Below are 25,592 nucleotides of genomic sequence, written 5' to 3'. Positions count from 1 at the left end.
ACTCTCTACCCTCCCTCTGATCAAATCCTTCATCTTATTGAGACATTTATGTGAGAAGCTTCCTCAGGAAGCCAGCCAACATTATGAAGGATTCCCATTAGTCTGGTCACAATTCATGTTGCTTTCTTCAGGCAGAAGGTACAGAAACTTGAAGTCCAGATTGTTACCACCAGTTCTCAGGGGCTTGAATTTCCCCATACAACCCTAAACCTAATAATAAACTCCTTCAGAATATCAAAATATCTCTCTGTATGACAGAAATTTCCCTTTTTTTTATTGCTCTAACTGTATATCTGAATATTTCTTTACATTTACATAATTTTTTTGTCTTATCAGGTTGTAGTAATTTAATTTATAATATTGCAGTTGGAGTATCTTATGTACCTGTTTGGCTGCAGCAAAAAAGGATTTTGTTGCATCTGTACATTGTACTTGTACATTGAGCTTTCTGAAATCTGGAAAAATCCGAAATTCGGAACACACTCTCCCACAAGGGTTCCGGATAAAGGATTGTGTACCTGTAATTCAGGCAATATCAAACTTTTCTTTCCACTCACAAACCACCTTAAGTAATCCCTTACTAACAACAGAGCACCTCTGGCACCTTACATGACATTCTAGGTGGGGGGGAAAAAAAGGGTTGAGTGAGGACCACTGGTCTATTTTATCTCTGTTGACATTAACTGGTTGTTTTCTTAATACCATTTGCCAGACTTTCCATTGCTTTTCTATATTCCATCTTGTCATTATTTGATACCCAGCCCACTACTGTTGTGTCGACAGCAAATTTGGAAATGGAAATGTAACAGTGTTTGACTGTACTGTCATGGCTGCATAGTAGAGAGGTTGAGTACACATCGTTGTAGAGTTCTGATCACGAAGGAGGTGTTTCCCATCTTCACTAGCTGTAATCTGTTAGACAGAAATCAAGGATCCATTTGCAGAGGGGGGCACTGAGGTCCAGATCCTGAAGTTTGGGGACGAGTTTACAAGGGACTATAGTACTGAAGGCAGAGCTGTAGACTGTGAACAGTAATCTGACATAAGTGTCCTTGCCGTGCCAATGGAGATAGCACCTTCTATGGATTTGCTTGGATGGCAGGCAGATTGTAGTGGCTGAAGGGTGTCCAGCAGGGCTGGAGTTGATGCAAATCATGACCAGCCTCTGAAAGCACTTCTTGATGGTTGGTTGTGATCTAGGCCAATTTTCATGCTTTTCTTTGGTACTAGTATGAGAGTGGCTGTCTTGAAATAAGTGGGAGCTGTGACTTAGCGCAGGAAAAGATTAAACACATATCATGCATTCGATTAGACTGGAAAATTAAAGTTAACTCTAAAAAATGAAATCTTCTGTCACTGAATCAGTGTATAAATGGGTATTAATTTGGAAGATTTAGAATGCAAATGACAAACATTGTGTCATATTGCATTAAAACAAATAAGTGAATTAATTATCACAATTTTTTACCTTTTTACTGTTTTCTGTCTGGGTTGTGTATGTGTGTGTGTGAGATCCATTACAATGAAAAGTAATGAAAATACAGGTACACAATCCTTTATCCGGACATCTAAAATCCGGAAAGCTCCAAAATCCAGTAAGTGGGGAGAGACCGGCAGCACGAGTCGGGCGGGCGAGAGACCGGCAGCACGAGTTGGCCGGGTGAGAGACTGGCAGCGTGAGTCTGGCAGTGGGGGGAGACCAGCAGCATGTGTCAGGCGGGTGAGGGGTGGGAGACCGGCAGCACGAATCAGGCGGGCGAGTGGGGGGGAGACCGGCAGCGCGAGTCGGGCAGGTGGGGGGGGGGGGGACCTGCAGCACGACTGGAAGGGGGTGGGGGTGGATTGGCAGCACCATTCGGGTAGGCTTAAATCTAGCTTTCTGAAATCTGGAAAAATCCGAAATTCGGAACACACTCTCCCACAAGGGTTCCGGATAAAGGATTGTGTACCTGTAATTCAGGCAATATCAAACTTTTCTTTCCACTCACAAACCACCTTAAGTAATCCCTTACTAACAACAGATCACCTCTGGCACCCTACATGACATTCTAGGTGGGGGAAAAAAAGGGTTGAGGACCACTGGTCTAATTGAATAGTTAAGCGAGCGTGTGGCTGAATGGCCTCTGCTTTGTATTTCTTCTGGTCTAAAGTAAATAAAACACGTGCTGAGCAGTTCAAGCAGCATCTGTAGAATGAGAAAATGGACTAACATTTCAAGCCGGTAGAACATGTTCTTCAGTTCTAAAGTTCGATTATTAAGCTGAACCATTTATCTCATTTCTTTCTGCAGACGCTGTCTGACTTGTGAAATATTTAAAACGTTTTCAGTATTATTTCAGATTTACAGATTTTGTAGAATTTTATTTTGGTGTTGTATTTGTTTCAAAATTTGCCACAAGGAAGAAGCTACACCATCAAATGTAAAATAGAGGTCTTCTGCAATATCTTTGGTTTTTTTTTCAAAAATACTGATTTTCAAAGCTAAAGTGGAATGATTAATACTGAGCTGAGATGCAGATTTTTTACACTTCACTGACAGAAGTTATTAGGTGAAAATTAACAGCAGATTTTGTATGCAGTTCTGCAGTAAAATAAGTGTATTTTAACCATAAGACATAGGAGCAAAAATAGGCTATTCAGGTCATCAAGCCTGTCCCACCATTTAATCATGAGCTGATCCATTTTCTCACTCAGCCCCACTCCCCAGCCTACTCCCCATAGCCTTTGATGCCCTGGCTAATCAAGAACCTATATCTCTCTCCCTTAAATACACTCAATAACAAAAAAAATAATAAAAATAATACACTCAATAAGAGCCTCCACAACAAATTCAACAGATTTATCACGCTCTGGCTAAAGAAATTCCTTTACATCTCTGTTCTAATTGGTCACCCTTCATTCGTAAAGTTGTACCCTCTTGTTCTAGACACTCCCACCTTCCTGCCCATGCTTTGCAACATTCAAAATGTTTCAAAGAGATCCCCTTCATTCTCCTAAATTCCAATGAGCACAGGCCAAGAGCCATTAAACACTCCTCATATGAAAACCCTTTCATTCCCAGAATCTTCCTTGCAACATGCAAGTTTACCTTCCGGCTATCTTTGCAACTGGGAATTTTCAATTTTCTCCCCATTTAGAAAATAGTCTGCCCATTTATTTCTTCTACCAATTTGTTAGATTTGACTAACCATTCTTATGAAATCCTAGAATGGTTACAGCACAGGGTACTGATTTGTCCCGTTTGATTTTTGACAATGTCCTGCATGGCAGGTTTTTCAAGAATGTAAAAGCTCGCAGGGTGTAATGGAATTGGGAAAATACACCAAAATTGACACAGTGGACAGGAATTGGTCTTAACAAAATAAGGGGACATGACATAGATGTTTGCAGACAATACATTATTAGTAACAACCTCTCATCCCAACTACGACTACTAACTTCTCCCCACCTCCACCCACCACATTCTTGCTTCCAACCTTGCACTTGACTACAAAAGTTACACAATGCCAATCCTACACCTTGACCAACAAAGCTAACTATAACCACCAATTTCAAATTCTAACCACTAATTTTAACTAATACCAAGTTTCAGCTCTAATTCCAGACTAGACCCACTAAAACCCAATCAATTCCTGGAAGATGACCTCCACCTAGCTATTTTACTCAAAGATCAGTCCCTCACCATGCACCAATCGCTAATTTTTATACTCCTCCCAAAGCCCAGCCCATTCCACAAATATTACTCCCGGACTTGCCTGATTTCCTTGGCAATGAAAAAACATCTAAATGAGAGGCCTCGTGCTTAAGCTAGCTGCTAGCATGCTGCTGCATTTCCTCATCTTCAAACAAAATTAATTGGCCCATTACACCAAACAATTTTCTAGCAATCGAACTGCATAATGGTTCCATTCTTTTTTTTGAATTTCAAGTCCAAAGTACAGAAGACAGGAGATGATGTTCTTTTCTGAAAATTAGGCCAAACGCTAATAGTCTCTATCTTAGTTAAATATCTGACATCACTGCTTTCTTCGATTTTAATGTGTGCCCCAACTAGGCTGCTTGAACAAAAAAAGCTACAGCAGTGCTGTTCTAAATCTCAAATAATACCAAACATATTTATATATTCAGAATTAACCTGAAAATTACTGTTCTTATTAATGCATTCTTCCAACTTCCTCCAGGAAATTGATCAAAAAGAACAGACCAGCACTAAATTCCAAAGTTGCTTAAAGATTACAAGGTTTATAGAGATATTTGTTGAAAATAGGAATGTTTTTCTCATTGGAAGGTCAAACTAAAATGAACATGACAGTTTTGAGAATGCAGAAGTACAATATTTGTTTGACCTTTAACAGCCTGAAGCAATGTACAGTGTTTAATTTCACTGACATCTCAAGAAGTACAACATCAGAATGTCATAATGATCAGCTGCTGATCAGGACCCTCAACACAAATAGGTAGAAGTGCAGAAGAGAACCTTTGAATGATGGGGGAGAGGAAGGACTCTGAATGGATAAAAAAAAGGGGTGGGGTACTGGAGAAAAGGAGACATGGGGATAGGGAGGGGTAGAGAGAGAGAGAGATAGGTGAGTGGTCCAGAAGAAAAGAGAAATCGATGTACATGTTGTCTGGTTGGAGCGTGCCAGACAGAATATTAGGCGTTGTTTCTCCAATTTACAGGTGGCCTTGTTTGGCAGTGAACAGACATGTCGGTGTGGGAATGGGACACAGAACTGAAATGGTTGGTCACTGAGAAGACCCCATTATTGCAGTGGGCAAAGAAAGGGGGGGGGGGGGCTCAATGAACTAATCTCCCAATCTTCGTCCAGTCTCTCCGATGTAGAGGGGAGACTGTAGATGACCCTTCCAGATACATACATGATGTTTTGCTTCACTTGGAAGGACAATGTGGAGCCCTAAATAGTGGTGAATGAGGAGATGTGGACACAAGTGCAGCATTTCCTGCAGTCACCAGGGTAGGTACCAAGGGGACGATGAGTGGATGATGAAGTCCCGGAGACAACAGTCCCTGGGGAAAACGGAGAGGGGAAGATGTAGTAAAAACACAAAAATGCTGGAGGAACTCAGCAGATCTTGCAGCATCCAAAGGAAGTAAAGATATATAACCAACGTTTGGGGCCTAAGCTCATCATCAAGGTATGAACAAAAAGCAGGCAGGTGCTGGAAAAACAAAGGCTGCGGAGGAGGAGGAGGGGGAGCATAGGCCAAAAGGCAAAAGGCAATAATGGGACATGAATAGGAGGACAGGAGAGGATAGGTGAGAATTGATCAGGGAAGGGGTGTGGCTCTGTGAATGCAGAGCTGGAAAGGAAACAGAGGGAAAGGGGGAGAGAGCGACAGTGAGAGACAGACAGAGACAGAGCTAGAGCAAAGGAGACATAGTGATAGAGAAAGAAAGAGAGATGGAGACCGGAGAATCAATGTTATTCCATCTTGTTGGAGAGTGTCCAGACAGAATACATCTTATGGTGGGTGTAAGAGCCAAAGCTTGTTGTTTACCATTGTTGGTTCAGCTGCGGGTGGCGGCGGTGTCCCGGGAGCCAGAGACTGCGCGAGTTTGGTAGCTTCCGGTGTGCATGTGCTATGGATTGGGGGTTGGTGCATGCATGGGGGTTGCGTGCGGTTGAGCAATTAGTTAGCTCGTATTGAACAGTATGGCAGCATAGAGATGAAGAGGGTGAGTGAGGCTCACATATTTTCTGTTGATCATTACGTTACCACGGATTAAGTACTTGTTATTATAGATCGTTCGTCACAGACATAGTTGTAATAGATCATTTCCTCATAGACATTATCACTTAGAATATTCAGATTGTGTTATAATAAATCATTACAAATTTTTACGTTCATCAATAAACCATTTAAAAAAACTCATCTGGACATAGTAGTGGAGTATATTGAAACATGTCACAGTAAAGAGCCCCATATAGCTTCAAAGCAGGTTTTATGGATATAGTCACTGCAGTGGGATCCAATTGTTTGCGGCTACAATTGTGGAGGATAATACATTGGATGCAGAGGTGGGTGGGGTGGTAGATGAGGACAGGGGAGAACTTATGCTTGTTGTGTCTAGGGGTGGAGATGGCCAGGGCAGATGTGCAGGAAATAGAGGGAATGTGCATAAGGACTGAGTTGATGGCAGTAGAGGGGAAGCTACATTTATTTTGATGGAAGAGGACATCTTGGATGTTTTGGAATGGAATACCTCATCCTGGGAACAAATGTCATGAAGACAAAGGAATTGAGTGGGGGCGTGGCAAGATGGCGTAAGGATCAGACGTGCCTTCCAGACAAAGGAATTGAGAGAAAGGAGTCGAAACTTACAGAGGATAGGGTGTGAAGACGTGTTGTCGAGGTAACTGTGGGAGTTGGTAGTTTTGTCGCGATGTTTAGGCATACACACTGTTAATGTTTTCTCATTCCATTCCTTTGAATAAATGGAATATTCTGTGCACTATGTTTGAATTTACAATATATGTTGCAGAAACTGATGTAGTGGTCCTTGTTTCTATTTTATGGATTTTCTCTTTTTTAACTGTTGGTTTTTTTTCCAGAGGTGACACTTTCATGATAACCTGTCACCTTCTGACATGAAGCCCAATTGGTCAGACTTTCCAATGCAATAAATGTGCACCCACATTGACTTGGTCAGTAATCCGGCAAGATGATTCCTTTCCCTTTAATTTAACCCTGATCCTCAGATTCCAGCCTAGTTGGCAAAGATGAAAATGTGCTCCAGTGCCATTGACAGGACTTTCATTCATTGATCAGAGTTGATTACATTTTGAGTGAAAAAGAAGAATCTTCAGGTCCTGTCCTCGGCCAATTTGTTTACACATCTGTACCATTCCTCTGATGTTCTACCTTTGAATGTTGACCTTGTTACATTTTTATTGATCCATGTATTTGACAATTGAATTTAACACAAAAATACAGTGTAATATATCTACACACTGCAATGAAGTAATTTATGGTTTGACTCTCTGAGATTGCATTCCCTAACTGAATGAATATGAAGTGCCCAAATCCAATGTGTAGCAAGCTTACCAGCTTCCTGCACAACTCTGATGTAGTATCTCACCAATTTCTATCAGTAATGGGTTTAAAGAATGCTTCACAAGTTAAAATGGGCAGAGGAGTTCTTGAACCCAATTACATAAAGCAAAGTTATAAAGGCCATGTTTCTATTACCTCCTAGTGATTTTTTTCAATCATGTATAATTTATTTCATAAATAATATTCTGTCTTTATGGTCATAAAAATATCAACATCATGAAAGAGGAAATGCTGTTAGTATTTTCCCTTTCGAACCCAGTGCTTCTGGTAACCTGAAGATTATATGATGGTATTAACTCATTTTTTTAAAATGTTAGTTACATGTTCTTGCAATTGATACAAAAAGATTGAGAAAATATTGTCTTCAGTGACGTCTGGGTAGAATGTATGTGTGTAATTACTGTAACATGTTCAAATCATCAGTTAAAGTCAACAAAACATAGACTTGTGCAATGTGGCCTTCTGACTATTTATGTTATGTAAAAGTTCAGTTATAAATTTTCCTTATTAAATTTGAATTTTATGTGATATTAGTACCAAAGGACAAATTAATCTGAAGAACTGTTCTTTAACCATACCTGGAAAACAGATTATGCCATGCAAATGCAAATCGCCAAAGCTGTTTGAGGTCTTCTTGCCTGAATGCAAAAGGTTAATCTAACAGCAAACTGCCAGAGAATAAATTGTGTTGAAAAGACCTTCTGCAGGGAATCATTGAGATCTCACCTGGATATTGGTATTGTTATGGGGCATAAAGAGAGGCTGCCTAGATGGGATTGCTCTCAATAGCAATGAAGATTGATTATAGAGTCCAATAGGTAATGCTCTTATTACTCCTTGGTTACAGGCAGGATAAAAAGATGTGCTTATCTTTTGTAGAAATGTGCAATCGATAAATGACGTAAGTGACTGTGGTCATTTAGTTGAGCTATTTTAGTGTCCATTAGCTCTGATAGAGATCTGTCGCGTGAAGTAGAGCAATGTTGCATTTTGCATGCTAAATGTGAATGTTTCCTTTCAGGATGTTTGATTACCATGGCCGTGTTCCTCCACCTCCTCGTGCTATCATACCAATAAAACGTCCGCGCATCACAATACCTGTGACACGCAGAGGCAAGGGTGGTTTCCCCATGAAAGGAGGTCCACGATCTACGATCACAGGGACAGCATCTGCAGGACCAAAATGTAAGACACTGGCATAAATGAATGTCCTCCGCTAAGCTCAACTCTTGGGAAGTCATCAAAGTAATATAAATATTAATTTCATATGAGCAATAAATGTTCACCTCTCTTACTTAGTTTGTGAAATTGTTTACCTGACAACTTTAATGTAAATTTAAACTTGTGAATGCATGTTAAACTGGCATCGAATCGAGACTTATAATAGAAGGAGGGTTATTCCAATCACTGTGTCCATGCCAAGTCTGAAGAGAGCAATTCCCTTTGTCACTCCCTTTCTCTGTTTTACCCTAATTCTCACTTACACACACCAGTCAACTCTATTCCTGATAATTTTATTGGCTGTCTGGGGCAATCCATGCCACGAGCTTACACAGGCAAGGCTTCTCAACTCCTCATCTGCTACATTGATGTACACTGGTGCTGTCTCATACACCCATGATGTGCTCATCGTCTTTATCCACTTTGCTACTAACTTTCACCCTGACCTCAAAATTACTTGTTGGGCAGCGATCTCCCTTTTCTCAATCTCCCTGTCTCCATCTCAGGAAACAAACTCACTGCAGACATTTTCTACAAACCCTCCACACCCATTGCACCTTTTCATTACCTTGTCTCCTGTAAGGATTCTGTTCCTTTCTCTCAACTCCTCCGTCTCTGACACACCTGCTCAGAGGATGAGTTCTTCCATTCTGAATCATCCAAGGTGTCCTTCTTCAAATAACTATGGCTTCTACTCTACCATCATCAACTCAGCCCTTACCTGCAACACCTGCACATCTGCCCTGGCCCACTCCTCCCCTAAATGCAAAAAGGACAGGATTGCCCTTGTCCTCATCTATCATCCCACCAGCCTCTGCATCCAACATTTTATCTTCTGCAATTTCTGCCACTTATAATGTGATCCCACCCCTAGGTACATATTCCCCTCTCCTCCCCTCTCAGCCTTCCTTGGTGCCTACCCCTGTGACTGCAGGAAATGCTACCCTTCAACCCACACCTCCATCCTCACCACCATTCCTGACCAAAACAGTCCTTTCAAGTGAAGGAACACTTCACTTATGAATCCATATGGGTCACCTACTCCATTCAATGCTTCCGTTGTGGTTGACTCTACATCAAAGAGACTAGATGCAGACTGGGTGATCATTTTATTGAGCACCTCCATTCTGTCTGCTGAAATAATGGGGACCTCCCATTGGTCATTCATTTCCATTCAGTGCCCCACTCCCATGCTGACATGTCTCCCCATTGGCCTCATACACAGCCAAACCCTGGCCACCTGCAAATTGCAAGGAACAACACCTAATATTCTGTCTGGGCACCCTTCAAGACAGACTTCTCTGGTTTCTGTTAGGCCCCTCCCTCTCTCTCTCTCTCTCTCTCTCTCTCTCTCTCTCTCTCTCTCTCTCTCTCTCTCTCTCTCTCTCTCTCTCTCTTTCTTTCCCTATCCCTCTGTCTCCTTTCTTTCATGTCCCCACCCCTTTCCCTCTCAATTCAGAGACCTATTCCCTCCCCCTATCACTTCCCAGCTTTTTTCTCTTCTGCCCCACAACTCAAGTCAGTGGTGAAGAAGGCAAATGCAATGTTGTCATTCATTTCAAGAGGAATAGAATATAAAAGCAGGGATGTGATGTGGAGGGTTTATACATCAATGTATGGAAAAATATCAGCAGACATCTGAACAAAAGAGTAAGGGGGGGAAGTGTGGCCACAAAGGCTGGAGGTGATAGGTGGACAAGGGAGGGAGGGGACAGTAGCGATCAGGGTGAGGAGGGATGGCTGGATGAAGGGAGGGGGAAAGTAGGAAGGATAACTGGAATGGGGAAGGGAAAGATGAAGGGGAAGAGGAGAGCAAGTTAGCAGAAACTGGAAAAGTCGAGGTTAATGCCATCTGGCTGGAGAGTGCCCACACGAAAAATCAAGTGTTGTTTCTCCAATTTTGGTGGTCTTGGTGGGATAGTACATAAGGCCATGGACAGACATGTGAGTATGGGAGTGTGACACAGAACTGAAATGGTTGGCTACTGGGAGGTCTCTCTCACTGTTGTGGATGGAGCAAAGATGCTCAACAAAGCGTTCTCCCAATCTGCACCCAGTCTCTCCAATGTAGAGGGCACAAAGGGAGCCCTGGATGCAGTAAATCAGTCCCGCGTATACCCAAGTGAATTGTCACTTAATTTGAAAGGCCAGTTTGGGGCCCCAAACCGTGGTGGAGGGGAGGGGGGGGGGGCAGGTGTTGGCACAAGTGTGGCACCTCCTTTGGCTACAGGGGAAGGTGCCGGGGGTGGGGAAATGGGTGATAAGGGATGAGTGCTTGAGGGGGTCATGGAGGGGACAGTCCCTATGGAAGGTGGAGAGGGTAAGATGTGTCTCGCAGTGGGATCCTGTTGTAAGTGCCAGAAATTCTGGAGGATAATGTGTTGGATGCGGAGGCCAGTGGGGTGGTAGGTGAAGATAAGGGGGACTCTATGTTTGTTGGGTCTGGGGGCAGGGGTGTCAGGGCAGATGCGCAGGAATTGGAGGAGATGGAGATGAGGGCTGAGTTGATGGTGGTGGAGGGGAAGCCATGTTTGTGGAAGAAGGCAGACATTTCGAAAGACCTGGAATGGAAGACCTGATGCGGTAGAGATGGAGAAATTGAGAGAAGAGGATAGAATCCTTGCAAGAGACAGGGTGTGAGGAAGCGTAATCCAGGTAGTTGTGGGAGTTAGTGTGCTTATAATATGTCAGTGGAAAGCTTGTCTCCCAAGATGGAGACAGAGAGATCCAGGAAGGGGAGAGTGTGGTCGGAGGTGGACCAGATGAATTTGAGTGAGGTGCCAGTTGGCCGTGAAGTGGATGAAGTTGACAAGCTCATCATGGGTGCATGAAGCAGCCGTGATGTAGTTTGAGTGATTGATTGAAGGGCTTTCACTTCGAACAGAGATGTGGAGAAATTTCTTTCATCAGAGGATGTTGAATTTGAGGAATTTGTTCCCACATGCAGTTGTGGAGGCCAAGTCATTGGGTGTATTTAAAGGAGAGGTTGGTAGGTTGTTATTTAGCCAGGGCATCAAAAGATATGGGAGAAGATAGGCCAGTGGGGCTGTGGGAAAATATATCACCACATGAGTGAATGGCAGGACAGACTCGATGGGCTGTATAGACTATTTCTGCTCCTATGTCTTATGACCACTCATGAAGAAAGCTCAGACCCAAAATATTGATTACCTTTTACTTTCTTTGGATTTGCTAAGATGCATCCAATCAGCATGTTTTCCACAGTGTGCCTGTAGATGTAGATAGAGTATTCAACAACATGCCAAATCTCCTCAGACTTCTTAGAGAGTAGTGTTGGTGTGGCTTCTTCACATTTTGCTCAAGATGCTGGTTCCAGCAGAGGACTGAAATATGGATTCTCAGAAATTTAAAAGTTCTAACCTGCCACATTTCTGTTCCATCAATGTGGACAGGCGAGTGGTCCCTCACAATCACCTTGTTAAACTAACCATAACCATATAACCACTTACAGCACAGAACAGGCCAGTTCGGCCCTACTAGTCCATGCCGTAGCAATAAGATCCTTGGTCTTGGTGACGTTGACGCCAAGTCTAGTTATTCAGCTAACAATGATTGTGTTGGAGCCGAACTTGGCTGTGTAGTCATGAGTGTACGCAAATAGAGTAAAGGACTCAGCATGCAACCAAAATGGTTGATTCTTAAAAACTCTCTAAAATGGCTTCTCAATTCACTTTGCTCATTGGTAATAAAGGATGGTTTGTAAATGCTTGCCTTTCCAGTGGTATCCAGAAAAATAAGATTAAAAGAAAGGTAAGGTTATGAGGGTCAATGACATAAAGGACAATGCTGACCAAGTGAGATCTGGAAAGATGGGAGGACTTTGAATATCATTGAATACTGATTAAGTTGGATGGTGGGGTCCTAAGCAACAATTCAACTGTGTAATAAATGGTTCATTTATTGTAGCTACCAAAATCTACTGATCAAGAAAACAATTTTGTAAGATGAACAAAAAGTCAGAATTATCTAGCTGTACACAATTAAGCCTAATCTTCATAACACATTAAGAGGGAAAAGCCTACTAGTTAAATTCACCATCTAACCTTGTCATTGCAATTCCAGAGTGGTGCACGCGGATGTGCAGAAGCTCGATTATAAGGTGAGATGGTGAGTGTAACTTGATGGCTCATCTGACTGGCCCCAACTAGTTTTATCCAGTCCTGAGGACCTGAGGCAAGTGGAAGGTGGTGGCAGCAAAGAGGAGGGCGCAGAGACAGAGAGAGCAGCTTCCGCAGATGATGTGTGTTCAGTGACAATTGTGTGTCATTGACTAAGTAACCTAAACCCTTAAAATACTTGTTTGCTTGTTGCTAGTTTATAGTAATCAAAATAAATTGAATTGTATTGTGTATTTTCATATGTTCTGAGATAAATGTTGTTTTGAGTACTATCTGTATAACCATATAACAATTTACAGTACGGAAACAGGACATATTAGCGCTTCTAGTCCGCACCAATTTACATGAAACTCCACAAGTTCCACCTACCCACTCCCTTGCTCATATCCCTCCAACCCGCTCACATCCATGTACTCATCTAACCTCCTCTTAAATGACAGAATTGACCCTGCCGGTAGATCATTTCACTCAGTCACCACTCTCTGAGTGAAGAAGCGTCCTCTTATATTACTCCTAAAGTTTTGCCCCAAACCTTAACTTATGACCCCTTGTTCCAATCTCCCCTACCCTCAGAGGAAAGAGCCTATTCACATCTACTCTATCTATTCCTTTCATAATTTTAAATACCTCCAACAAATCCCCTCTCAACCTTCTATGCTCCAATGAATAAAATCCCAGTCTACTCAATCTTTCTCCGTATTCAAGATACTGCAATCCAGGCAACATTTTTGTAAACCTTCCTTGCACCCTCTCTACCTTATTTATATCCTTCCTATAATTTGGAGACCAGAACTGCATGCAATACTCCAAACTTGGCCTCACCAATGCCTTAAACAGTCTCAACATCACATCCCAGCTCCTATATTCTATGCTATGATTTATAAAGCCTTGTTCACCACCCTGTCTACATGGGAGCTCACCTTCAAGGAACGCTGAACCATTATTCCAAGATCCCTCTGTTCGTCTGCATTCCTCAATGCCCTCCCCTTCACTACATACGTCCTATTTTGGTTATTCCTCCCACAATGAAGCACTTCGCATTTATCTACATTAAACTCCATTTGCCACCTTTCAGCCCACCTTTCCAAACAGTCCAAATCCTTCAGTAGTCCTTGAAAACCCTCCTCACTATCCACAGCACCCCCTGTTTTAGTATCATCTGCATACCACCCAATTTACCACCCCGTCATCCAAATCATTAATATAAAATGACGAGCAACAAAGGACCCAACACCGATCCTTGAGGCACACCGCTCGACACCGGCCTCCATCCTGACAGACAGTTGTCCACCATGACTCTCTGGTGCCTATAATTCAGCCACCACTGAACCCATCTGACTATCTCTATATTAATCCCTAGAGGCTGAACCTTCTTCACTAACCTTTCATGTGGAACCTTATCAAAAGCCTTACTAAAATCCAAATAGACCACATCAACTGCTGTACCTTCATCAACCTTTCTGATCACCTCTTCAAAAAATTTCATCAAGATTCATCAAATTCGACTTTTCCCTCACAAACCCATGTTTGGTGTCCCTGATCAATCCTTGCCTTTCCAGATAATTATACATATTATCCCTAAGAATTCCTTCCATTAGTGTCCCCACCATCGATTTCAAACTTACATTTCATGACCATATAAGAAAAACAAATTTAAATAGTTACCTCTGTGCTTTTACACATGGCTACAGGAAGTAGAGGAGTGCTGAATCTGTGACATGACCAGCCAGTAAACTAGTCAATAAATATCATTTCAAGACCACAAGACATAGTAGCAGAAATAGCCTCTTCGGCCCATTGAGTCTGCCCCTCTATTCAATCTTGAGCTGATGCATTTTCACACTCAGCCCCACTGCCCGGCCTTTACCCCATAACCTTCAATGCCTTGGCTCATAATGAACCGATCATTCTATCCCTTAAATGTGGCCTCCACAGCTACCTGTGGCAACAAATTCCACAGAATCATCTCCCTCTGGCTTAAAAAATTACTCCGCATCCTGTTCTAAGAATCAGAATCAGAATGGATGGCATTCAGTGTTGTTGTGCCCTCTTACATGGGCACAAATCTTTCTACATCTATTCTGTCCATGCCTTTCAACATTCAAAATGTTTCATGCCTCCTAAATTCAATTGACTACAGGCCTAGAGCCATCTAACACTCCTCATATGATAACCCTTTCATTCCCAGAATCATCCACGTGAACCTCCTCTGAACTCTCAGTAACATCAGCACATCCTTTCTTAAATGAGGATCTCAAAATTGCTCACAATACTCCAATTGGGGGTTGTACCTGTGTCCTATAAATCTTCAACATCATTTCCCTGCACTGATATTTTATTCCTCTTGAAGTGAATGCCAGCATTGCACGTGCCTTCTTTACTGCTGACTCAACTTGTAAGTTTACCTGCCTGAGGATTACCAGGTCCCTTTGCATCTGGGAATTTTCATTTAGAAAATAGTCTGCCTGTTTATTTTTTCTACCAAAGAACAATGAAGATGCTGTTTACATCCGGTACCGCACGGATGGCAGTCTCTTCAATCTGAGGCGCCTGCAAGCTCACACCAAGACACAAGAGCAACTTGTCCGTGAACTACTCTTTGCAGACGATGCCGCTTTAGTTGCCCATTCAGAGCCAGCTCTTCAGCGCTTGACGTCCTGCTTTGCGGAAACTGCCAAAGTGTTTGGCCTGGAAGTCAGCCTGAAGAAAACTGAGGTCACGTCTCCAGAATGGAGGACCATCGCCTTCCCAAGATCGTGTTATATGGCCATTGTGTCAGAGGTGCACCAAAGAAGAGGTACAAGGACTGCCTAAAGAAATTTCTTGGTGCCTGCCACATTGACCACCGCCAGTGGGCTGATATCGCCTCAAACCGTGCATCTTGGCGCCTCACAGTTTGGCGGGCAGCAACCTCCTTTGAAGAAGACTGCAGAGCCCACCTCACTGACAAAAGACAAAGGAGGAAAAACCCAACACCCAACCCCAACCAACAAATTTTCCCCTGCAACTGCTGCAACCGTGTCTGCCTGTCCCGCATCGGACTTGTCAGCCACAAACGAGCCTGCAGCTGACGTGGACATTTACCCCTCCATAAATCTTCGTCCGCGAAGCCAAGCCAAAGAAAGAGATTCTGCGGTACCGGACTGTACACTTTACATTTTATTTCATTTGCCACTTCTATGCTCATTCTCTTAATCTGTCTGTTCCTCTGCAGCCTCCCGGTTTCTTCAAAGCTACCTGCTCGTCCATCGACCTTCCTATCATCTGCAAACTTGGCCACAAAGCCATCTATTCCACAATCTAAGCCTAACATAAAAAGAACCAGATCCAACACTGACCTCTGTGAAACACCACCAGCAACTGGCAGCCAACCCGAATATGATAACGTCTATTCTGGTTCTCTAGCCCCTTTCACACTTGTGTCCCACTAAATTGGCCATTTAGTGTCCCGCGATAGGAAATGGGGATTTTGCCTTTCACACTAGACCACTCCTAGCCAGGACACTGAACGCTTTCACATTTGCAAGGGTCTATCCCCAGCATTTGGTCTGCTCTACCTTTAATCCGAAGTGCCTGCATGACACGGCACACAAAAGAGAAAAGTGATCGCCCATTTCACCCTTGCCTGATCTTAACGCTGGCATCTGCAGATCCCAGGGATGGTACTAGGGGTCGAGGCCGTCAATCCCCGGTATGAGACAACGTCATCTGACACCGACCGGCGTTGAGTAGATTTTGCTTTCACACTTGCCACTTTAAAGGCCACTTGACATTTGATTTCTGGAATCACTGGCAAGTGTGAAATGGGCTTTTGCTTCCTGCTAATCAGCCAATGATCTAAACATGCTCGTATATTTCCTGTTATACCATGGGCTCTTATCTTGATAACTAGTCTCATGTGCAATACCTTGTCAAGGGCCTCTGAAATTCCAAACACGTAACGTTCACTGTATCTCCCTTATCCAGCCTGCTTGTCACTTCTTCAAAGAATTCCAATAGAGTTGTCAGAAGATTTTCCCTTCAGCAAACCATGCTGGCTTTGGGCCTATCTTGTCATGAGCCTCCAAGCACTCCATAACCTCATCCTTGACATTCGAATCCAACATCTTCTCAGTCACTGACGTAGGGTTCACCAGGCTATCATTTCTTTTCTGCTGCTTCATTCCCTTCTTGAATAGTTGGGTGATATTTGTGATCTTCCACTCCTCCAGACCGGGCCAGAATCTACTGATTCTTGAAAGATCATTACCAATGCCTCTACAATCTCTACCACCCGAGCCTGCAATCCATCTCGTCCAGGAGACATATTTACCCTGAGGCTATTCAGCTTTCTGAATACCTTTTTTCCCTTGAAATAGTAAAAGAACTTATACCCTTATACCCTTGGAAATCCTGCACACTGCAAATTTCTTCCTCTGCCATCTCCTTATCTCCCATTATTATTTTTCCAGTGTGATTTTCTAATGGCCCTATATCTATTCTCACCTCTCTTTTACTCTTTATATACTTGAAGAAGCTATCTGCATCCTATTTGATATTATTTGTTAGCCTACTTTCATACTTCATCTTTTTCCTCCTTTTGATTTCTTACTTGCCTTCTACAAGTTTTAAAAAACTTCCTAATCCTATCTTTTCCTACTAATTTTTGCTTCCTTGTATGCTCTCTTTAGCTTTTTCATTGATTTTGACCTCCTTTATCAGCCACAGGTGACAATTTTCTATTTGAATATTTCCTCTTTTTTGTTATGTATTTATTCTGCACTTTCCTCATTTTGCAGAAACCTTATCCATTGCGACAAGTGCCCCCTTCCAATCGATATTGGCCAATTCCTCTCTCATGCCACTGTTAGGCCCTTTACTCCACTGAAATACTGACACATCTGACTTTAGTTTCCCCTTGTTAAATTTCAAATTGAACTCACTGCCCCCTAATGGTTCATTTTTCATAAACTCTGTAATCACCTCGGGTGCATTGCACAACACCCAATCGAGAACAGCTAATCCCTTAGTGGGATCAACAACAAACTGGTCTAAAAAGCCGTCTCATAGGTATTCGACAAATTCCCTTTCTCGAGATCCAGTCCCAACCTCAGCCTAAGAGCTTACTCAAGCAGGAGCCATAAGTTTGGCTCAGAATACGATCAACTCAAAAAAAAGGTGCAAGTATAGTAAGTCCAATGAAACAAAATCAAATTGCATTCCTTGTAAAGGGCATCTTCAAATTCTGATTAATTAATAGATAAATGCCTTATCTCAGCAGATACAGTATATGGATAAAATAACCTTTGTAACTTTCAATTTGTGGTTCCTAAATTAAATCCTTTCTTTAGAAAAGAAGCCTAAACTCCCAACACATATGTACCTCTGGGGATGTCCCTGTATTAGACCAAGAAGTGCAGCCCAGAAGCTGAGTGATCAGGCGAGGCAAGCACTGGCCCAAGCTAACTGGGCAGTAATATATTTATCAAGCATGATAGTGCTTCATCCACTTAAAAAAATCAGGAGGCTAAAAAGATTATTTCAAACACCACAAGGTCATGGAATGTATGATGAAAATAATAGTGGATAATTGAAGAGGTTCAACTGAGATCCAGATGCAGATCTGTCATCGCTTAATAGAATGGCAGACGTTTTGAGGCTGAATACCTGGTAATCTTCCTACATCAGAAATCCTTGTGCAAACCCAAATCAGGTTATCTAAAACAATCCAAAAGGGACTCAGTAATTGTTGATTTACTTAATGAAACTATGCTCCATTTTGCGCCATTACCATCCGTTTGACCATATGCTTTCTGATGGGCTGCACTTTGCCTCCAAGTTTATTCTTGTTGTGTTACAATATGGTTTATCATGGACTCAGAGTTCCAAGCCATCTATCAGTTAGTTGACACAAAGCTTTAGTCATGTGCTTTCTGAATGACCCCCTGAAGAGAATATTAAAACAGTTCTCAATCAGCCCCAACCCCATGTCTGGAAACTCCCAAATCCTGTGACAAATGAAGGATGAGCTTCCAATTGAGAAAAGATCCCAACTCGAACAATTAACTGTCCACTTCTCTCCATGGATAATGCCTAACCCACTGAATCCCTCCAGCTGCTGATTGTTTGCTCAAGCTTCCTGTTTCGAGCCCAGACGACCCATAAAGCCAGCAGCAAAATATATTCACCAAGACAAATGGTTCCTTAAACCAAAGTTGCTTTTAATGATCTTTAAACATGAAAACAGAATCACACTTTAACTTAACTAACCTAACAACCCCCTTCTAATTCTAAGTGCATGTGTATATAATGTGTGTGTAAGTTCAGAAAAGTTCTTTGGTTCACAGTCCAATCTCACTTCTCAACCCTCCAAGTTCACTGGATGCAGGTGATTCTCATACTGTGCACAGAATTTAACATTAATAAAGTTCACCTGGTGCTGGTTCTTGAAAGGTAAATTGTTACCACTCAGGAAAGTTCTTGTCGGTTTTCAGAGAGAGATTTGTTGTTCCAGGACATCCACAACTGATATACTTCCATCAGCCACTTCAGTGTCTTGCTGATGAAACATGTCCCTTCAGGGTTCTCCAGATGATAACCTCTTTCTTTCAGGTCACAATAGAGTTCCTTTTTGCTTCTCTTATTCCAAGTGAAACATTAGACAGCCACTCCTCTCTCTTGCTTTGACCAGGCTGTCTTCCAAATGAGCCTTTCCACAAGCTTGCAAGCTTGTTCTTTTCCAGTCCCACCTGCCTCTGTAGAATGATCTCTCTCTCTCCCTCTCTCTATCTTTCTCTCTCCCTCTCTCTGAGAGAAAGCCTGTTTGACTCTGTCTGCTTGCAAAACCACAGGATCCTCTTAGAACATCTCCAGACAATCAGCGGCCCCAACAAGATATTTGATCTGTTTCCTTTTGTAAACAACAATCCATTAGTGAAGTCTCATGAGTACTCTCCAAGGCTCTTGCAAAAGCTGTGGAGCTGATATGTCTAGCAGTAGCAGAGCTCCAGTATTTCAAATAAGATCTGTTTTATAAAGTGTTTGTATGTTGACCTACTCTAACAAACCATTCCCAATTTATTTCCCAAAAACATATCTATATACTCTGTCAAATCCCTCTCTCTCCTTTTTCTAAACTTTCCACATGATTGGTCAGCTACATGCCTTTAAGTACCTCACCTTCAGAAAACCTAATCCCAAAGGCTTTTGGTATGTAGAAGGAATACCATGCATTAAGTTCTCAAAATTTTGATCATTCCATTAAATAATGGGTGATATGTACCTGGTGCACAGTTAAACACTTAGAATGATCATGCGCTTCATGTCTTTGTGATTTTGGAAATGAGGAATCATATCAGCCTCCAGGCCTTTTTGAATTGGGTCAACCCTATACCATCTGATGCAATTATACTGGCCCAGTTAAGATGGTCCAATTCAGGGTCACTCTGATCTCTCAGCTCCAGAGCTGCAAATAAGCTTTGGGAAATTTGGCATTGCCCCAATGTGCCTTATCAATTTTGATGGATGCAACATAGAAAGTATCCTGTCTGGATACCTCGCAGCTTGGCGTAGGAACTGCTCTACCCAAGACTGCAAGAAGTTGCAGAAAGTTCAGAATGCAACTCAAGCCATCGCGCAAGCTAGTTTTCTCTCCAATTATTCCCCCTTTACCTCCCGCTGCTTTTGGAAAGCAGCCAGAATGCTAAAGGGCATATTGAAGGATGCGATTGAAAGAATGCACCGAGAATTCACAAGGATTTTTGCCAGGCTGAGTAAAAGAGAAAAGGTGAGATAGACAGGGTTAATGCAAGCAGATTTGTTTCCACTGAGATAAGAACTAGAGAGTACGAGTTGAGGCTGAAAGTTGAATTGTTCAAAGGAACATTGGGGAACTTCACTCAAAGGATGGTGAGAGTGTGGAATTAGTGGATGCGGGATCAATTTCAACATTTAAGAGAAATTTGGATAGGTACATGGATTAGAGTATGAAGGGTTATTGTCCAGGTCCAGGGAAAGGGGACTAGATGGACTAAAGGAAGGGCTAGAGGGCCTGTTTCTCTGGTGCCTTCTGCCCAGTCAGATTTATTTCTCCTCATTAACCTCAGGCAAAAGATACACAAATTTGAAGATGTAATCCTGCAGATTTAAGGACAGGTGCTTTTCTTCTGTTATCATTCTCTTGAACACACCTCCTATTGGTATAAGATGGTTCCATTTACTGCCGAGCTGTATATTTCTCTTTGACACTACAGACACCCTTCACTTCTGTCTTTCTGTAACACTATGTCATGGTTGATTACCTGAATAGCACACAAAACAAAGATTTTCACTGATTCTTGTGCACAGTAACAATAAAGCAATTTCCATTCGATTCAGTCCATGAGTTGTGAAACATAAATTGAAGCAATTTCTTTACCATGACAAGAGACAGCTGACTGACACTGGTCAGCTATTCAAAAGTCAATGTAAATGATTTCATTATTTCAGTCTGTATGTTTTTCACATTAAATTATAAGCACCAAGAATAATAAAGGATAGAATTTTTTTTATAATATGCCATATCACCTAATAGTTCATTGTGTAGCTCATTGTCAAATTTTATTGCAGCACCTTCAAAGCATCTTGTATTTCGCAAACGTTGCCGTTGTGGGCTGAACTAAGAACTATTGATGTGAGATAATGTCAGACATATCATCTCACTTCAAGAGCTGTCAAGCTTGTGGGCCCTTGTGCTGTTTCTCTTCTTGATTACCTGTAGTCAATTTGTGAATAACCATTAAGTCTGAATTCCAGATGCTGCTTACGCCAATCAAAATGGTCTCATTTCAGCTCATTACAGTTTCAGTTCACTCTTGATAATGTCAAATGTTTTCTACTTCAAAGAAGAGAATAAATTAATGTAAGAGTGCATTTTTTAAATCCTCTAAAATAGATTATAACTGTGCACAGGACATAACAAAGAATACTTGCATTGCTTTTATTGTCTTTATATATTCCCTTTCACATGTCCTTTCAGTTGTTTTTATTTAAATTTTATCTCCCTGTGATAGAATGACCCAGATATAGTAGAATAATTCTGCTGATCTGAACTCAGAATAAAAAATGTCTCTTTCCAGTTAATTAGCAGTCAACTTCAAGACTGATCTGAATGCTTTCAAATATAGAAGCTGGGTATTGTTGAATTTTGAATGTTTTATTGTCTTTCTCATAAATAATCTAATTGCCCAGGCATCTACTGACATTTCCATTTATTGTGTAAATTTATCTAAATAGGTCAAATGAATAGCAGTCTTAATTGAGTCATCACATAGGCATTTAAGTTGATGAATTATTATTTTTCGTGAAAGTATTGATAAAAAGCATCCTAATATATTTTATTGCTCAGAAAATAATTTGGACATTAGCTGCAAAGGAATCCCGACAGAATGGGATTTGGGGCAAGGTTAAGTCTGTTCGGGTTTTTAGACTGCAGGAATGTAATGGCACAATCAACGATATTTGCCGTTACATGGGCAGTCTAAAAAGGAAAGTGCAGGAATTTTTAGTCAATTCCTGCACCGCGATTTATCCTGCAGGACCCCGATTATTTTTCAGGGGAAGCCTGCAGTCTAAATCGCCCCGCAAAACTCACCTCGTGAATTTGACGACTGGTTGATGACTCAAGCTGTGTTGCTCCACATAAACGCGCCGGGACTAACGTGCACAGGAACTTCAGGTGTGCAATGTAAATGACCACCAGGTAAGTTATTATGTAAATTGATGTTAAATTTTTTACAGATTTTTCCAACATTCCTGTCTTTGATTGAAAATGGGGGTTTGCTATACAGTGCAAAGCAGATGGAAGAGTTAATGATGAAGAACAGATACTGATGAACTGAATAGGAGAGCAACAGAAGAATAAATGCTGTTATGATGTACAAAAAGAAGCAGTGAATTAGGATGGAATAAACTGCTGAGGCTTTAAAGATAGAGATAAAAATCTTGAACTTGGCTTGAAGGCCCTAGCATCATTAACATTCACAAGTTTTCAGTGGGTGAGTGCATGGAGAATGCCAATCTGAATTTCCTAGACAGGAAGGGCAACCAGGAGATCATTTAAAATTAAGCATAAACAAAAAGATTAGCAAGCATTACCATCTGGGATCATTGACTTTCAGGAAAGTTAGCCAACTAACAAGAGAAGTTGGCTTGGAATTTTCTGTCATCAAGTTGAAGGAAATGTTAATCTGTTCATATTTTGAGTTTAGTGAGATGAGAATGAAGCTGTCAGAGAAAGATGTAGACAATGAAGAAACCAGCTTGTATGGAGAGATTAATAGTACCATAGCATTTAAGAGCATTGTAATGAACACAATCACAAAAGATGTCATGACTTTGAAATCTAACATTCCATCAGCCAGTTTCTTTTATAGTCCTAAATGGATCCACAACCATTCAGTAGTCCTACATTGTAGTGAGTTAGAAGGACATGTCCGAAATGGGACAGTAATTAGAAATGATGAAGGAATCTATTTAGGTGTTTTGAGAAGGCAATGATGGCACTTATAAAGCACGATGAAACACAAAAGAATGGAAGCTCATTTGAGTGGAATTCATGGATTTAATACAGAGAAGTAGGGTGCTCCAAGAGGATGTACTTTTTAAGAAGTCTATTAGGTAGTGTTGGTGATTACTGGATGAGAAATAATTATGAAGGAAGGCTGGAATTGGTGTGAGAGTTGGAAGAAAGAATAATGAAGGATCGAAACAAACAAAATGGAGTAAGGCAAAATATTTCTGAATATAATGTTCATTTTATCACTGAAGTCCCTGAGATCTTTGAATGTAGAAAAAAAGAGGAAAGACTTTGAAGACTGATGGATGAAAATGGTGATGAATAGTAGGACTTTTCCAATTTGGGGGTCTGCAAGTGATGTTGGACAGCAAATACAGATGGAAGTAAAGAAATCACTGCAGAGTGTTTGAATAATGAGAGTTTATTGTCATATACATACAATGCACTGAAAGTCTTACTTGCTGCAGCCAAATGTGTATATAAACTACACCAATGAAAATAATAAACATTAAATTAGCGCAATATGCTAAAGCAGGAAAAGAGATAATAACTAGATAAATATTCACAGTGACGGTTATAGAAAAACAATCAGATTAAATTGCAATAGTGCAAACAGATCTTTTGGTGGTCCTAGATGAGCGTATGGATAGTTTTAAGATAGAGCAGGAAGGTACAAAGGACTGATAGCTGTTGCATGAAAGCATTTCTTGAATCTAGACGTTCTGGTTTCAGGTTTCTGTCCTTATTTCCAGAAGGTATCAGTGAGAAGAGGTTGTGATCAGGGTGACGAGGGCTCTTATGATGTTGTCTGCCTTCTGTTTACTGCTTACAATTAGGAAGGAAGCAACAGTACAAAAAAAATGTCGTAATGCAAAGCCCCTGGAATCATTTTGTTGCTAAACTAAATAATTTCCAAACTTAAGGGTTAAATTTGTCACAAAAGATGAGTTGATGAGCTCATTTCTGCAACATCTCTAAAACAGCCTACTCCTACCTCCAAAACTTTGTTGATTATGACCCTATCTTATTCATCTGCTGCCAATATCTTCATCCATGCCTTTTCTACTCAAGGATTGACTACTCCATACTTTTCAAACTGGCCTCCCTTGTTCAACACAGTAAACTTGAGGTCATCCAAAAATGTGGCACCTGAAATTATTGTCCTTCTCACCTATCACTCCAGAGTTTGATGCCCCCATATTAATTCCTGCTTTAGGAAAGCTTTCAAACTTTTCTAACATCATCTCTCACTTCCCTATCACTGTTATCTCTTCAGTCCCTATATGTTTTCAAGATTGCTGCATTCTTCCAGTTCCAGCCACTTCATCGTTAGCAGTCATGTCTTCAACTACCCATGTGTCATGCTCTGACATTCCCTTCAGTGCCTTCAGTAGAAGTGAGTTCCAAGTGAATGTCCACAAAACAGCATATGTTCAGTCATAAATTTATGCTTCATTAAATTTTTGTGTTCAACCAAAGTTTAATAGATAGTGACCATGCCAATCATATGGTCATTATGTCAAATCTATGGATCATTGTACTGGCAATCTTGGAAAAAGCAATCATCCAGGCTGCAGAGGACGAGCTGCTTTATTTGAAATTAATTGAAGCCACAAGATTATACATATGCTGGAATTTGGAGCAAATAACAGTCTGCTGGAGGATCTCAGTGAGTTGAACGACATTGGTGGGAGAAGAATTATTCTGTTTTGGTAAAGGGTTCAAACTTAAAACATCGATAATTATTTTTCTCCCATTGATTCATTGACCCACTGAGTTCCTCCAGTAGTTGGTGGTGCTCCATGGAAACAGCCATTAATATTTTTTTAATTTCCCCATTGCCAGAAGGATATGGAAGCCGTGGAAAGAGTACAGAAGAGATTTACTAGGTTGTTGCATTGATTATGGGGTATGAACTATGAGGAGAGATTGGATGAACTTGGTTTGTTTCCTCTAGAGCAGTGGTTCTCCACTTACATATCCTTATGTAATTCCTTACTAACCACGGAAAACCTAAACAATAGGATGTGTGGGACAAGATTTCTTTTACACAGAGGGTGGTAGCTGGCTGGGATAGCTGCCAGAGGCAGTGGTGGAAGCAGAAACAATAGTAGCATTTAAGAAGATTACACATTGACATCTGAATATGCAAACAAAAAGTTTTAGCTTAAAATAGGTATCCTATCCGGCACAGATATGTGGGCCAAAGGACCTATGCTAGACTGTTTTATGTTCTGTATCTTTTTCATACAGAGATTTTAAAAAAGTGTTCCCAAAGCCTTTTTAACAACAAAGAGTTATCAAAGGCCATTAAGATATTCTAGAGGCATTTCAAGTGGAGGGGAAATAGCCTGAGGTTTGCTAGAAATATGGACCCCTCTCAGCTTCACAGGACTCCTGTCAAATATGAAAGGTCAACTTGACTAGCCTTCCATTTTCAGGAAGAGGTTAGTGTTAGAAAGTGCACTTGGTGGGAGATAGGTTTAGCCAGCAGAAAGTGCTGGACCTTTGTCACAATAACATTTTAACCTCTGACATTCAAACTAAAGAGGAATAAAGCAAAAAAGAAAACAATCCTAGAGTTGTGCTATCACATGACAAGAATAGAAACCATGGTTGCA

At 41.3% G+C, this 25,592-nt stretch overlaps 1 protein-coding gene across 5 annotated transcripts in view; it reads left to right on the top strand.

The window, feature by feature from the left end:
- Positions 1-25,592, top strand: part of LOC138755655 (RNA-binding Raly-like protein) — a 454,313-nt gene that overhangs the window by 394,695 nt on the left and 34,026 nt on the right. For all 5 annotated transcript variants that reach the window (XM_069922039.1, XM_069922037.1, XM_069922038.1 and 2 more), the window contains one exon: positions 8,099-8,262. In XM_069922039.1, the coding sequence (XP_069778140.1) occupies positions 8,099-8,262 (164 nt within the window). The remainder of the gene's footprint in view (positions 1-8,098; positions 8,263-25,592) is intronic.

This window comes from Narcine bancroftii, chromosome 2 (assembly GCF_036971445.1).
Source record: "Narcine bancroftii isolate sNarBan1 chromosome 2, sNarBan1.hap1, whole genome shotgun sequence".
NCBI lineage: Eukaryota > Metazoa > Chordata > Chondrichthyes > Torpediniformes > Narcinidae > Narcine > Narcine bancroftii.
Note: the sequence above shows the minus strand (reverse complement) of the source record. Positions and strands in the feature narration are given on the sequence as shown.